The sequence below is a fragment of the Zosterops lateralis genome (assembly GCF_965231275.1).
Source record: "Zosterops lateralis genome assembly, chromosome: 8".
In the NCBI taxonomy this organism is placed as follows: domain Eukaryota; kingdom Metazoa; phylum Chordata; class Aves; order Passeriformes; family Zosteropidae; genus Zosterops; species Zosterops lateralis.
Window position 1 is genome coordinate 3919313 of NC_139768.1, and position 13503 is coordinate 3932815.

Sequence of the window (13503 nt, forward strand, 5' to 3'; positions counted from 1 at the left end):
CCAGAGACCATTTTACAGGATTGAAAGAAAGCTGAAAGTGAAGACAAACCAAAGCACCAGCTTCAAACATCCTCAGCTCATCCAGGACAGAAAAGAAGAAACTTGAAATTTAGTGGAAATTTGCTTCTAATATTTCTAATCTGATCTAGCTGCTTGGGATTAAGCAGCAATCTTAAAAGCAATGTAATTCTGTTTGGGGGCAGAAGTCAAATGAGTTCCAACAGAATCTCATTACAGAGAAAACTACTTAACATCTTTTTAATCCCTGTTACATGAGCACACTATGGCCTCCTCTGATTCTGAGGCATATTAAATTAAATATAGCATCTTGTTACCCATCAGTGTCAACATTGAAAGTTTCCTTTAACATATTTACACAACATCCATTTGTTTACATTCAATTCAAAGAAGATACTGCTAACAACACTCCACCTCCACAAATATCTATGAAATCAAAGAACAAAGTACAACATATCCTCAGTAACAGCAACAGAGCACTGGGGGACTCAGCAAACACAGTTGTAAGTGATGGAGCTGACTGAAGTCTTGGATGTTTATGGCAATACCAGAATTTAATGAATCAGTGAATTATTTTTGTCTGGGGATATAATGGCTCACTGTTGAAGACTTGATCACAGTTTGGAAAAAAACCAACACGCTTCTAACACATTTCAAAAATATAAAATCCAAGCAAGCAATGAGTAATTTGACAGATGCAAACAAATCTATTTTGTTTTTCTATACACCTCTTCACTTTGCTACTTAAAAACTGCAGAATATCCAAGCATTCCAAAAAGAATTTCACAATAATCCAGCAGCCAAAAAAAATCACTTTGACAAGATTTTTAAGAGCATGCAAACACAACTCTCCCCACAACATCTGCTCCATGGATGCATTTCCAGGCCAGAACACCATCCCAGCTGCTCCCCAGGAACTACATGGCCCAGGAAAAGCTGTGAATTGTAGCCTGAGCTGTCTCAGAGCTGCTTTCCTGAGCACCAAGCAATCTCAAAGGATTTCATGTTTGCTTCAGACTATCCCTTTAACATGCTCGTTTTCCCCACGGATTGTAATGAAGCCAGCAAGAAGCCACTTAAGCTTGCATAAGGCTGCAGGAGATCTGCAAAGAGCTGAGGCTCTCCCAGGGCCAAAGCCGTGCTGTGCCTGTTAGCTCGTGTTTCCACAGCTCTGCTCAGCTTCACCTCCTGTCTCCTCCACATCCATCACACTGGGAGAAGATCATTTTCCCCGCGCTTCTCACAGGAGAAGCTCCCCATTGTTTCACAGTGGGACTTTGCTGCCTGGGCACTTTTGCCACTGCCTTCAGCAGGAGCTGGATCAGACACTGCAGCTGGGAAGGGCTGCTCCACAGCCCCTGCATTAAATTGCATTTCACTCCACAAATACAGCCTTTTGTAAAAACAGCACCTCTGCTCAAAGTCTGAGAGTGCACCAGGGCTGGCAAAGAGCAGATGCTCCCAGCGTGGATGTGCAAATGGCAAAGCAATTGATAAAGAAAGCCCAAAACAACCAACCCCCATAAATGAATAAGGAATGAGTTGATATCCTCCTTCACCTGCAAGCCAAGCACAAATGCAAAGTATTCTACCTATCAAAGAAAATCCTAAAGCCCTTTGCTAAGTTAACTTGCACCAGCAAAGAGTTTTTACACCATTTATAGAGAAAGATGAGAGGACTTCAGTCATATGTTACATACAAGCCCTGTAGCTACAAGGCAACCTTAAAACTCTAAGAGCTAAAAACGCTCCAGAAAAACCACATAACAAATTTAGAGCAGCTCAAATAAACCAGGTAAATGACCACAAACTTCAAGTTCAGGGAGACTTCTTTACCTTACCTTGGAAGAGACTAAGCCAACCAAAACAGAGCTGTTTTAATAAGATCTTATGTAAATGCTTAGACTTAAATATAAAAGAGATTTATTTAACATTCTATGTGCAGGTCAGAAGTACTTTTGCTGCTCAGCACTTCCATCCAGATCCCAGCTACAACCCCTACTCTTTAGGCCCTCAACAGAAGCAAATAAGGTCTCCTAATAAAAAGGTGGCAGTCATTCCCTTTCTAGCACCATCTCAAAAATAACAATAAAACACTTACCTTACTCAAACCCAGGAGAGAGACTGCATTTCTTGGAAAAGAAGAAGAACCACCTTCCTCCGGCAGCTTCAGGTCCCAAGAGAGATGAGGCAGCTCTTCCCCAGGGCTAATTAGCCCCAGCTGCCATCGTTACTGTGCCTGAACAGCCCCTCCAGGTCTTTGCTGCTGGCTCAGGGGGCACCCACTGGATGGTGAGACCATCTCCAGCTGGTACCAGCTCCCCAGGGCCGTCATGATGCTGAAATTCACATCAGCTGGAGCCTTGGGCCATGGGCAGCCAGATGGGCACTGGGGGTGTGTGGGTGCTTGCACAGCTCCCAGGTGTGACCCTGCACTGCTCAGTGCCAGCCTTTCAGAAAAGTGATGCTATTTAGGATGGGCTCTACCACAAAGGCAGAGAGGTCTGCAGAGCCACTGCAACCACAGAAACATTAAAAAGCTATTTTGTCAAAGTCTCCTTTCCTGTGAAGCTTTTCCAGTCAAAACAGGTGGAGCCGTTTAGTTTGCAATCAGGCCTAACAAGGACAAGGTGAGCATCGTTGGGGCATGAACTAAACACTGCTTAAGCTCATTGTCCTCATTTTCCTTCACAGCTGAGTAAAATTTGAACAATTTATCTTCTTAAGATGTATTTGGGAGCCACACACAGCAGGAACACCTCAGGCAAATGAAAGCTACACCCACATTTGATACACAGAAAGCTTTTATCATTACTGATGCATCAATAAATTACTAATTTATGCTGAAACCCCATTTTAAAGGTTGAAGTTTTATTCCGTTCATTCATGGATCTGACGAGGCAAAAATTTTGTTCTAGTTTACACTGTGGCATGAACTAAAATCATTTAAATGTCTGCATTCAGATGCAAGTGGTTAGGGCTCGTCTACAACTTCTCTTCCCCTCTGATGCAATTCTCTTCTTGAACACAGTCTGTAAATAAGTTTTGATTTTCACAGGTATGCATCTCAGAGTCCAAAGGCTTTTATGAAATTGAAAAAAAAAAAAAAAGACACTGCTGCTCACAAACACCTGCTTTTAACACAGTGTGGCTGTGCCCAAAGGCAGCCAGAACCTGAACACAGGTACCTGAAATCACTTCATTTTTAATAAAGTGATATCCCACTATTTCTGTTCTAGTTCCATTGCAGAGCAAAAGCAATGGTGTGCATTCAAACACTGGGTGCACAGAGCTGGTGTGTGCCACAGCAGCATCTCATACAGGTGGGCATTGCAGGGGGCTGGACAAGGGAAACCCCAGGCCTGCAAAGGCTCCTGTAAGTTCAGAAATCCTCAAACCATGAGCCATTGGGAATACTTGTGTGTATTGCCCAACACGCACATTTAGCATTTCCAAGTGCTCTGACTTCCTTTTAATGCCAATGCACTCGCCTCCACCTTTTGGGATAACAAATGGAAGAGAGTTTCCAAAGTGGCTGGCTCCTGGTGACCACATTAATCTCCAGACCTCCCCCACTGCCTTCCAGCATCGACACCATGGACTGTTTTCATCACCCAGATGAGGACAGCTGACACTGATCTCCCTCACTGTCGATGATAAGCACAACCCCACAGTGGAAAACAGCAGAACCTGAGACACCTGGATATCAGCACTCTGCCATGTTTCCAAAACATGAGAACTGGGACAACTGGATCCTGCTGAGGCTGTGTGAGTGCTGAGAGCTGAGGGGCAGCAATGCTGGACTCCTGCTGTGCCTTACCTCTGTGTCCATTCCAGGGCACATCAAGCAGTGGTGGTATCAGTGAGAGGCATTTTTGGATGCTTATTCTTGTGCAGTCAGGACAGCAGCAGCTGTCCTGCAGTTTTAAAGGCTGATGCCTCAGGAGAGTGCCCCACTTGTATCTTTACCCCAAGTGAATTTAATCTTGTCCTCACCAGTGCCTTACAATTTTTGTTAGCATCTATCAAGATATCCAAGTATCTGGTCTAAGTTTAAGTTGTCTGAGGAACAAACTCTCATACCTGGTCTGGGTAGACACCTGAGATGCCAAATTGAGCTGGCTGAGCTTCTCACTGCAAATATTATTTGAATCCAGTGTGTTAGGCTCTGTACAATATTATTGTAAAAATATATTTCAAACAAACAGCTTAAAACACTTTCTAAAATGCAGAAATTCCATTTATTATATTGAGAATATCAATTGCAAGGAGTCCTGCAATGCATTCTCTTCACTCTAAGTACAATACAGTACAATGTTCTCCACAATAAGTTACATAAAGGCAAATTTTATATACATATAAAAAAGGATCAGTGCCCAGAACTATTTGCACAGCATATCTGCTATTCAGAAATCAATCATTTAAATCTTTAGTTGCCTTCAGAATTCTTGAGCAAATTAAATCCATAAACAGATCTTTATTACCTGGTTTGAGAAAGGTTTTCAACTAATATCTAAATCCAGCAGAAACCATGCAAATGGTTTAACCACTGAATTAGCATTCTCTGCATTCATTCTATAAACAAATGTATTAAAAAACGAGGCATGCCATATGGTATCATATAAGACAACATGGAGAAAAATGACCTGCTTGCCTTTTGAACTGTTTATGCATCCCAAAACACCCAAAAGGGAAGTACCAAAGCAGTAGTGCCATTGTACAAGGCACTAATGAGACCACAGCATAATTCTGCTTAAACATGCTCAAAAAACTCAATAAGCAAAAAAAACCCAGAGGGGAAAAAAACCCCAAACAACACGTTAAAACAGCCTCCAACTGAAAAAGTGAAGAATAAGGCTACTAGGATGATCAGTGGAATGATGAAAAGTATAAAGAAATATAAAGGCTGTAATAGCACTTGCTTTTTCAGTCACTGAAACGAGTATATGACACCTTACAAAAACATGTCAGGAAAATGCCCAAAAGAGAAAGAATGCACAAGGAAAATATTGGCATAACAGCAAACAGGCCTCTAATAAATATGTATGGGAATGAAAAGATGGTTCCTCAACTTAAAGAATGAGATATATAGGCAGGGCCTTGGAATAAGAAGGAGTGGGGCCAAAAATATTTAAGCAAACAAGTTTAATAGCACAGCTCAGTTTATAGAAGGGATGTGGCATCTACTGTGGGAAAAGAGCAGGCACAGAAACACCCAGCTGGAGTGTTCCCAACTTGTCTGATCCATCACTCAAATAAGAAGGTGGCGTTTCCTTCGCAGCATGAATTTCCATTATATGCTCTAAAATTCCACTTAAAAGGATTTTCATTCCCACCCTCCCCAAATTATTCTCTATTCAACCATGTCAATGTCTGTTAACACAGCAAATGTGGCACCAAGCCCTTGCTGTGGAATCAGCACCCTACAACAGCTGCTGTACTGGTCAGCATGTCATGCATCTTTCATGGTGAGATTATTTTTCCACACCTTTCTCTTGTTTTCTACAGCAGAGTCTAAGTAAAGTATCCTTCTAAAGTCACAGTGCAGTGAGCCATACAGACTGAAAATACTCGAGACACGAAAGATTATTTCATTTAATTCTCAAAAGAACGCAAATACAGGAACAAAAATGTACCGCATGGAAAAGTGTTGAATTGTACATTCCACAGATTTTTTTCCCAGTCGATACTGAAGACACTTTCCTTGAACTACATATGCTGAGGTGCTCCAACTCGCAAGGTACGTAGGTAAGAGCATTATCAGTCAAAGGATTACTCAAAGGAAAACAAACACCAGAACCAAAAAACCTTCTAAAACTCTTCTTCACCGAAAAAAAAGAGAGGCACTGCATTTTGTAAGCTGGATTAAGGCTGTAAAAACGATGCTGGTTGGCTGTGAATGTGAAGTCACCTGGGAGGGGGGGAAAGGCCCCTCAGCCCACGGCCTCGCTGTTAGTCCTGTAGGCCTGCTTGCGGAGGTGTGCCTCGATCTCGTCCCTGAACACCAGCATGCCCAGGTGCGAGTGCGACGCCTCGTTCATGGCTTTGGACTGGATGCACATGCGGTACTGCTCCGGGGTCAGCTCGTCCGCGCAGTGCTTCTCGTGCCACAGGTGGAACAGCCCTGGCACCGGCGTCCTCACCACCATCAGGTCGCCGTGCAGGTATTTCCTGTACAGGTGAACGTCCTCGCCGCCCCAGCCTTTCACTTCCAGGTCAAAACCCCCTACAAAAACACCAGCAGAAATTTGTTATTGGGGTGCGCAGGCAAGGAGAGCAACACTTTATGCCTAATGTGTTACCAGATCTGGCACGGTGTTCCAGAAATTCTGTAGCAATATTGCCATAATGCTAAGCCTTCTGATGATAGTTTACATACCTTCCTGCAAAGTCTCTCAAAACAATCTATATTGTTTTCATTCCTCTTGGTGATAAACTTCTATGTTAACCACTGGGGTCAGAGAGGTGTTCCTCTCAATGACCAATCCTTGACCAAACCCCAAATACCTATAAACCCTAAATCGTAATAAACAGTCCTTTTCCCTGCTTCTACTGATGGCTGAGTGTGGTTCTTTTCATGTCCCTAACTGTGACAGCAATGAACTAAGTTTCCCATGCCACAGCATGCCAATTTGAGGGACAGGAGTTTCAAGGATACCACATCCTTTGTGGGGGACACAGATCTGCTGACTTCAGAAAGTCTCTTAGAGCACTGTCTCCAAATTGCATTATGCATGACATCTTATGTGACAGCTGCAGGAAACTGTAGGCAAACATCACTGGCTATGGTTTTGGATTATTTTCAGGAAGCATAATGGATTTTAGCAGCTGGAAAATGAAGCAGTAATGCACCGTATGAGAAATCCTCTTTAACAATGCCAGCAATTACTCCACAGGTCACAATTCAAAAGGCTGGATTAAGGAAAGGAACGTGGTTCACTGTTTTAAGTTCTCTTGTTTTTCCAGGACCACAGTGAAGAGCAACCCAGGCTCTTGTACAATTTCAAAATTCCAGAATTACGAAGTCTTTATTTAGCACACACCATACAGATGGCAATGACTGCTATTAGCAATCAGCCTGCATTCAAGCCATCAGACAGCACACAGGGCTGTCCTTACATCTTCTGGCAGACTATCCTCACCACTATCTTCCACATTATTTAAGCACATCAAGCTGTTCTCAGTTTTAAGAACATGCCACAAGGGGGGGCAAAGCACATTCCTAAAGATTCCAACAATTGTATTCAACTTTTCAAGGTTATTTAAAAGAAAGGGTTTGAATGCTCCTTCTCTGTGTGAGTGGTTTGAGTGACATGTTTCTTAAACTTGATTAATTTGCTTCAGACAGACACAAAATACAAAAAAAAAAAGTATTTTAAAAAGTTCTAGAATGAAACGTGTCTACTAAAACTACTGTGTCTTTTAAAACACTTAACAGATGGGACATCAAAATCTAGAAAAGCTAATTTATCTCATTGATCAAACTCGTCAAGCAAGTCTGACTGCTGGGCTTGGGGAAATAATACAAGAAATTAATGTATTACTTTCCTGTCATTAGGTAAGACCTGAAAATCACTTTTTAAACACACAATTTTTTTTTGCTTCAGTCTCATCTTACCAACAGTCAGAAAGTCTGTCCGATATTGACAAGTCATCCCAAAGCCAAAATCCCGCCAGAAACCAGAATCTTTCTTGTGTACCTGCAATTTTAAACCAGTGACATTTTGAAACGTAAAATACAACTAAGGAGATACATTGCACTTGGTTTTACAGAAAGCTAAGCTCTTCCAATCATTTGTTCAGTGTAGGATAGAGCATAATAACACTTCTGGTATTCCTGTGTCATGCACTCATGTGGGGCTTACCAGTCACCTGCTGTTCACTTCACCCTCTGCCTTCCAATCCCACTCACCCTCACTGCAGTTTCCACAGCAGTTTCATTTTCTATGTATCTGCCCAGACCAAGCAGTAAATTAGTCCACTGCTAAATCATCTGTTCTCAACACTCTATTTCCTATCCATTTTCTAAGGCCACATTTGTCTCTTGATCTGATATGACAAGAAAAGTAAGCTTTGTGATTGAAGTCAGCAACCTTAATACTGTTAAGTTTAAAAGAGTGAACAGAAGAGCTGTCAGGCAGAGGTTCCTCCTCTCGCAGCTGTGATTATCCAAGACTATATGCAAAACCTTCCTAATACCCTTCTTTTCCTCCTCCAAACCTGTCCATCCCAGAAGTCTCAGCTGCAAAACCCAATTTCATCTACACAGTCTCTTGAAAGAGAGTCAGACTGGACACATCATTCAGAGGTTTCTGCCTTTCACTTTTACTGGCTTGTCAAACCAGAGTAAGCAGCAGATCAGAATTACCAACTTCATTTGGTAAATAACAATTACATCCTTTAAACTAGGTGGAACTCCAAGTTTATCTAAGAATGAATTTTGTACAGTTTGACAAGGTTTTTTTTTTTCTCCAAGTGCTTTGCCCATAATAGAGAAAATGGTTTAGATATACAGTACCAAAGATCGTAAGATATCCCAAACAGACTATTAAGTTACACTTAATTTTGTTTTAACACAAAGCACACCTAATTCTAACCCAGAAAAAAATCAAGCTGCTTACCAATTGCTGCTCCACAGGAGGTGGTATATCTTGGTTGGCATAAACAATAGCAGGATTGTAAAGGCTGAATACCACAGGATAGAAAACCTTTTTCCCTGGAAGTCACAAGATAACTGTTAACTCACTGCAGGCATGCTTTCTGAAGGCAAAAAGAAACCAGAAACACTCCTTTGATGTAAAATATTACCTATCAGGCATTTAGTGGAAATAGATAAAAACAAGTTCTAGCTGCTAAGATTTCCCACCTAGGAAGTCTGTAACATCTAGTGGGGCAGAGCCCATAGGATTAAAAAAAAATACATACATATGCATATTGTATATATTACACTTGATTTACATTTACATATAGTTATACATGCTTAGATAAAGTATTAGATATCTCAGTACCATTCTAGGTGACTGAAAAATTCCTGCAATGATGATACACAGTAAAATTAAAACATAATCAAATCCAAGTAACACCTTGCATTGCTGAGTTTTATAAAGTTCTCTCCCCACAAACATGTAAAAGCAGGTACATCCAGGATATCCTGCGAGGGCATCAAGCATCATTGAGAATCCTGACTATGCTGAAAACATCAGCTCTATGTCTATTATAAAAGCCAGGTAAATATTTTTCCACTAATGTCTTGCATCACCAATGCTGCAAAGGTTTTGACAACAGTCCACAAGAATATTCACTATCCTGACTTGGGCATGAACTCTGAAGGAGTGAGCAGCATTTTCAGATCTCACTTGAAGGAAAGGTGACAAAATGCCAGTATGGATTTCACGCAATCTCTTGAACTCTCTTGTTAAAGCTCGCAAAATAATCTTCACAAAAAAAAATAAGTTTTTCCAATTATTTATACAACTTGTTTCATGAAGTACAGAGAGAGACAGAAATTAAAGAAAAAGCAAGAAACAGAACCCAAATATCTGACTTCTGAAGAATTTTCTTGCCTGTTTGTTAGGTGAAGAAAAAATATCTATTGATTCCAAACTGACATTTGGAGAAAATGGTTTCTGACTGCAACAAATTTGAAACAAAATTAGGCATTAAAACAGGAACTCAAACACAGTTTGACAGGAGGAGGTCTTCAGTATCTTGTTAACTCAAGAAAGCTTTACCCTTCTTGGTAGAAGTGTTGTACAAACTTAAGAAAAACAATCAGAGTATTTCAGAGCTTGGGATGGGACAGGGGAACATTAGCTCAGTCTCCATAAGGACCACACTGGAGCTCTACTGAAAACCATCCACATGTGACGTGTCTTGGCCATATGTGTGTGAGAATAAACCAAACTTGTCAGAGATTTCAGTATAACAAAAATCATCCTCCACTGCAGAGCAATACACTGAGTTTTGTTACACAGATTTACATGCAGTGTAAAGCAATTAAACTGTCCACTTTCTTTCAGACAACTAAATCATAAAAAAACATGAACATTGTACATGTTGTGCAAAAAAAGACAACGTATTCTTAAAACAAGCTAAGGCACTAAGACAGAAGATATTTCTCTCAGCCTAAATATTATTGCCTTTTGTGCAGAGTGTGATTCATTTTCCAGGTGTGTGGTACTGAACAAGCTCCACCACTCTAGCTGAGTTTTCTTTATTTTTCACATGCTCAGCACAGGCCAGCTGAAGGTTCCAGGAACAATGAGGGAACATACCGGGCTCAGCATTTAAGCGACAACTGTTGAGGAATTCGGCTGTGAAATAAACATCAACATCACAGAAGAACATCAGGACCTCGCCCTTCTCCCAGGCTCTGGCACCCATGTCAAGTCCTCGGCCTCGGTTAAATTCCTCATTCAGAGAGACAAGCGTGTAATTGTGGAAGTCGGTTTCTCTACAAGCAAAACAGAGCCAAACCCAAAATAAATCCGTGGAAAGGGGCAGAGGGACCATTTATAGTTTTTTGTTAGCATCTTACAGGAATTTCATTCCAGAAATTTAAAAACAGTTATGTGATCATAATGAGAAAACAAAAACTGTTACACTTAGTTGTCTATTTTAATTTTAAACCTTGTAAAATGATAGAAACCAGCCTTGCTTTGTAGCTTCACTTTGTGTTTAATCATTCAGACATATTAAAAGGCCTTTTGTTAACTGACATGAATTAAAATGCTCTCCTGAATCACAACGGCATCTAAAATTTGTTGCCACAAACCAAGAAGTCCTGACTAACAGAGAAATACCTGTCTTCACCAGTTCAGAGAAGAGGGCAAACAGGAATCGAGAGTCCTGGCATCATGGGGCAAAGGCCATCTGTGTGGTGGTGCCACCACAACCCAAGCACTTTGCTTCTCCTTGCTGTGTAACAGTAGCACAACACGCCTGTACTCACAGCAAAACAGGGAAGGAGCAGCCAAAGCAGACTGGAAACACACTCAGGGGACATCTTCAAGCAAAGTTAAGTGTCTACTTCAGAGACACTTCAGAGGGCAATGCTTGAAGAGAACAGACTGAAGATATTCAAGAGCAGCACCACTAAAAAGATACAGAACCAGGTAAATGCCCAGTGAGTCTTCAGCACTGACTCTGTTCAGTGCTCTGAGGGACATCTCACAGGGAGCAGGGCAGGCAGCAGAGGCCTCAAAAACACAGGGGTACAGCACACAGCAGGTGCCAGGGAGAGTCCTAAATGGAATTGATTTGGAGATAGTACTGACTAAGATAACCTCTGCAGCAAATAATTTAGCAAAATTAAAGCAGCCCCTACAATCATCTCTACTGGAGTTAGGAGCTAATCAATGGCAAGTTTCAAAGATGTTACCAAAATGGGGGAAGGCTGAGAACCTAGACCATAAACTAATAATAGAGGCACTCAGTGTAGCTCAAGACAATGTATCTCAGTTGTATGCAAGCACAATTGCAGCCAAAAATGCAGAAATTCTCTCCTCCCTTCCTACAAGATGCCTGTACACATCAGACTAACTCTCCATCCCATGCCCCAAGCTGGTGATGAAGCAGCCTGTGTCTAATCCATGTCATGGAGAGGAGCCTGGCCAGCAGCCTGAGGCAGGGCTCACACAGGAGCTCAAGGGGACCAGGCTCCCAGCTCAGGGATCAGTGCAAGGGCTCAGGTAGTGAAGGAGCCCCTTGGCTGTGGGGTAAAGGATGCTGACACCTGTCCCATCTCTCTGGAGCAAAAACCATCAAAGACGCTTTTGGGAATTTTACATCCATGCTGATGTAATGCTATGCTGAGACAGCCATGATGAACTGTGCTTAGTTATTTTACAGCTGAGAGTAGGCACAGGCCTACTTTGACTACTCCATTTCTCTTCCTTATCATTAAATAGAATTTTTTAGAGTTTAAGTTCTTTGGAATTGAGATGTACATTTCAATAGTTACTTCACTGGAGAAACAATCTGTTAGCGTGACTGAACATCCACTGCAAAACTCACCCCTGTTGTTTTTTGGACTGTCAGATAGAAACCTCAAAGTCTTTTCTGGCTATAACTTGATTTTTAGTAGTCTTCAGGAAATTTTTGCAACCTGAGCTGTAAAATGGTAACCATAAATAGTGTACAGTAAATAAATAATAAATCTCCTCGTAACCTGTAATGGAGTATAAACTTTATTTCATTTATTTCTTCATTCTTTTTAATAAACTGTTTAAAATGCCAATCAATACTGTTCGTACTGACTGATGTTGGATTGGTACACTTACCTAGCTACAGATTCTAAGATGCTTTTTACTTCTGATAGACCATCTTGTCCAAAGTACACCACTGTGAGATGAACACGCTTATCCTGATGAATACATACATCCCTATAAGCACAAAGATAAGCTGATGTTAGCAATTACTTGTAACATAACAAAAAAATTCAGGTACTTAAATGCAACTGCATTGAAAAGTATTAGCAGATTGAAGTATTCTGGTTAGGCATCAAATGAACAAGGAGAGATGTTTTCCCCTCTTCTGTCCCCATCTTGCCCATTTAAATCAGAATGTGTGTCACATTCCAATACCTTATTTTATAAACAGGCACTCTACAACTGATGTGAATACAAAAATTATGTTCAAGATCATCTGTGTCCAGGTTCACAATGACCCTGACATTTGATCATTTTCTGCAATTTGAGAACCTGTTGAGCCCTTTTAGAAGGAATGGTTTTGTTCCCATACAGTCAGTTCCATTACAAACATCCCAAGGCAGTTGCACACAACGTTGGAATCATCAGCTCTGCTGCAAATCAACCAGAACAGGAATGCACTTTGAAAAAAGGAAACAAAACACTGAAAATCAGCAACATAGCTCTACTATACAATCTCATGCACGTACCTAAAGTTTTGCATAAACTGTGCAAATGCCTCAGTTCTTCCAGCAAGAGGAACAATAATGTTAATGATCGATCTAGAAATATCGACCGTTTCACTCTTCACTTTCATGAGGGGTCCAAAAGGTCGGAACAAGGTGACATGCCTGTACTCCATGCCATCCATCTTCTTATAAAACAGCTCATACTGTGTCCCCTTATCTCTTTCTGTACGATAGTAACCTGAAGAATAAGTCACACAAGTAATATGTAAAGTCAAAGATCCCAGCAGTTGTATTTCAGAACACTGATTTTCCTAAGAAACTAAAGAAGGAGGGGCAAAGCTTCTGGGTTTCTCCTAAAAACACATGAAATTTCCACAACTAATGTTCATCACAATCACCCTTCTACCATTTTAGGTCAGACCTGAGAAATAATCCCAAATGAACTCCAGCTTCCCCTGCTTCTTACAGACAACAGGTTTCATGGTCCTACGCCAACTTCTCAGACAGAATTAAGAGCTGGGTTTTCAAAAAAAAAAAAGGGAATTCAGCCATTTGCTATGGAAAAAGATGGCTGAAATCTAATATTGCTTACTCTTAGGCCCTTCAGT

At 41.1% G+C, this 13503-nt stretch overlaps 1 protein-coding gene across 2 annotated transcripts in view; it reads right to left on the bottom strand.

The window, feature by feature from the left end:
* Positions 1-4251: 4251 nt before the first annotated feature.
* The window catches only part of CSGALNACT2 (chondroitin sulfate N-acetylgalactosaminyltransferase 2), a 32668-nt gene continuing 23416 nt past the window's right edge, over positions 4252-13503 (bottom strand). For both annotated transcript variants that reach the window (XM_083866214.1, XM_083866215.1), the window contains 6 exons: positions 12917-13133; positions 12300-12401; positions 10293-10471; positions 8640-8734; positions 7637-7718; positions 4252-6244 (listed from right to left, as the gene is read on the bottom strand). In XM_083866214.1, coding sequence (XP_083722340.1) covers positions 5952-6244; positions 7637-7718; positions 8640-8734; positions 10293-10471; positions 12300-12401; positions 12917-13133 — 968 coding nt within the window. In that variant the 3' untranslated portion in view covers positions 4252-5951. The remainder of the gene's footprint in view (positions 6245-7636; positions 7719-8639; positions 8735-10292; positions 10472-12299; positions 12402-12916; positions 13134-13503) is intronic.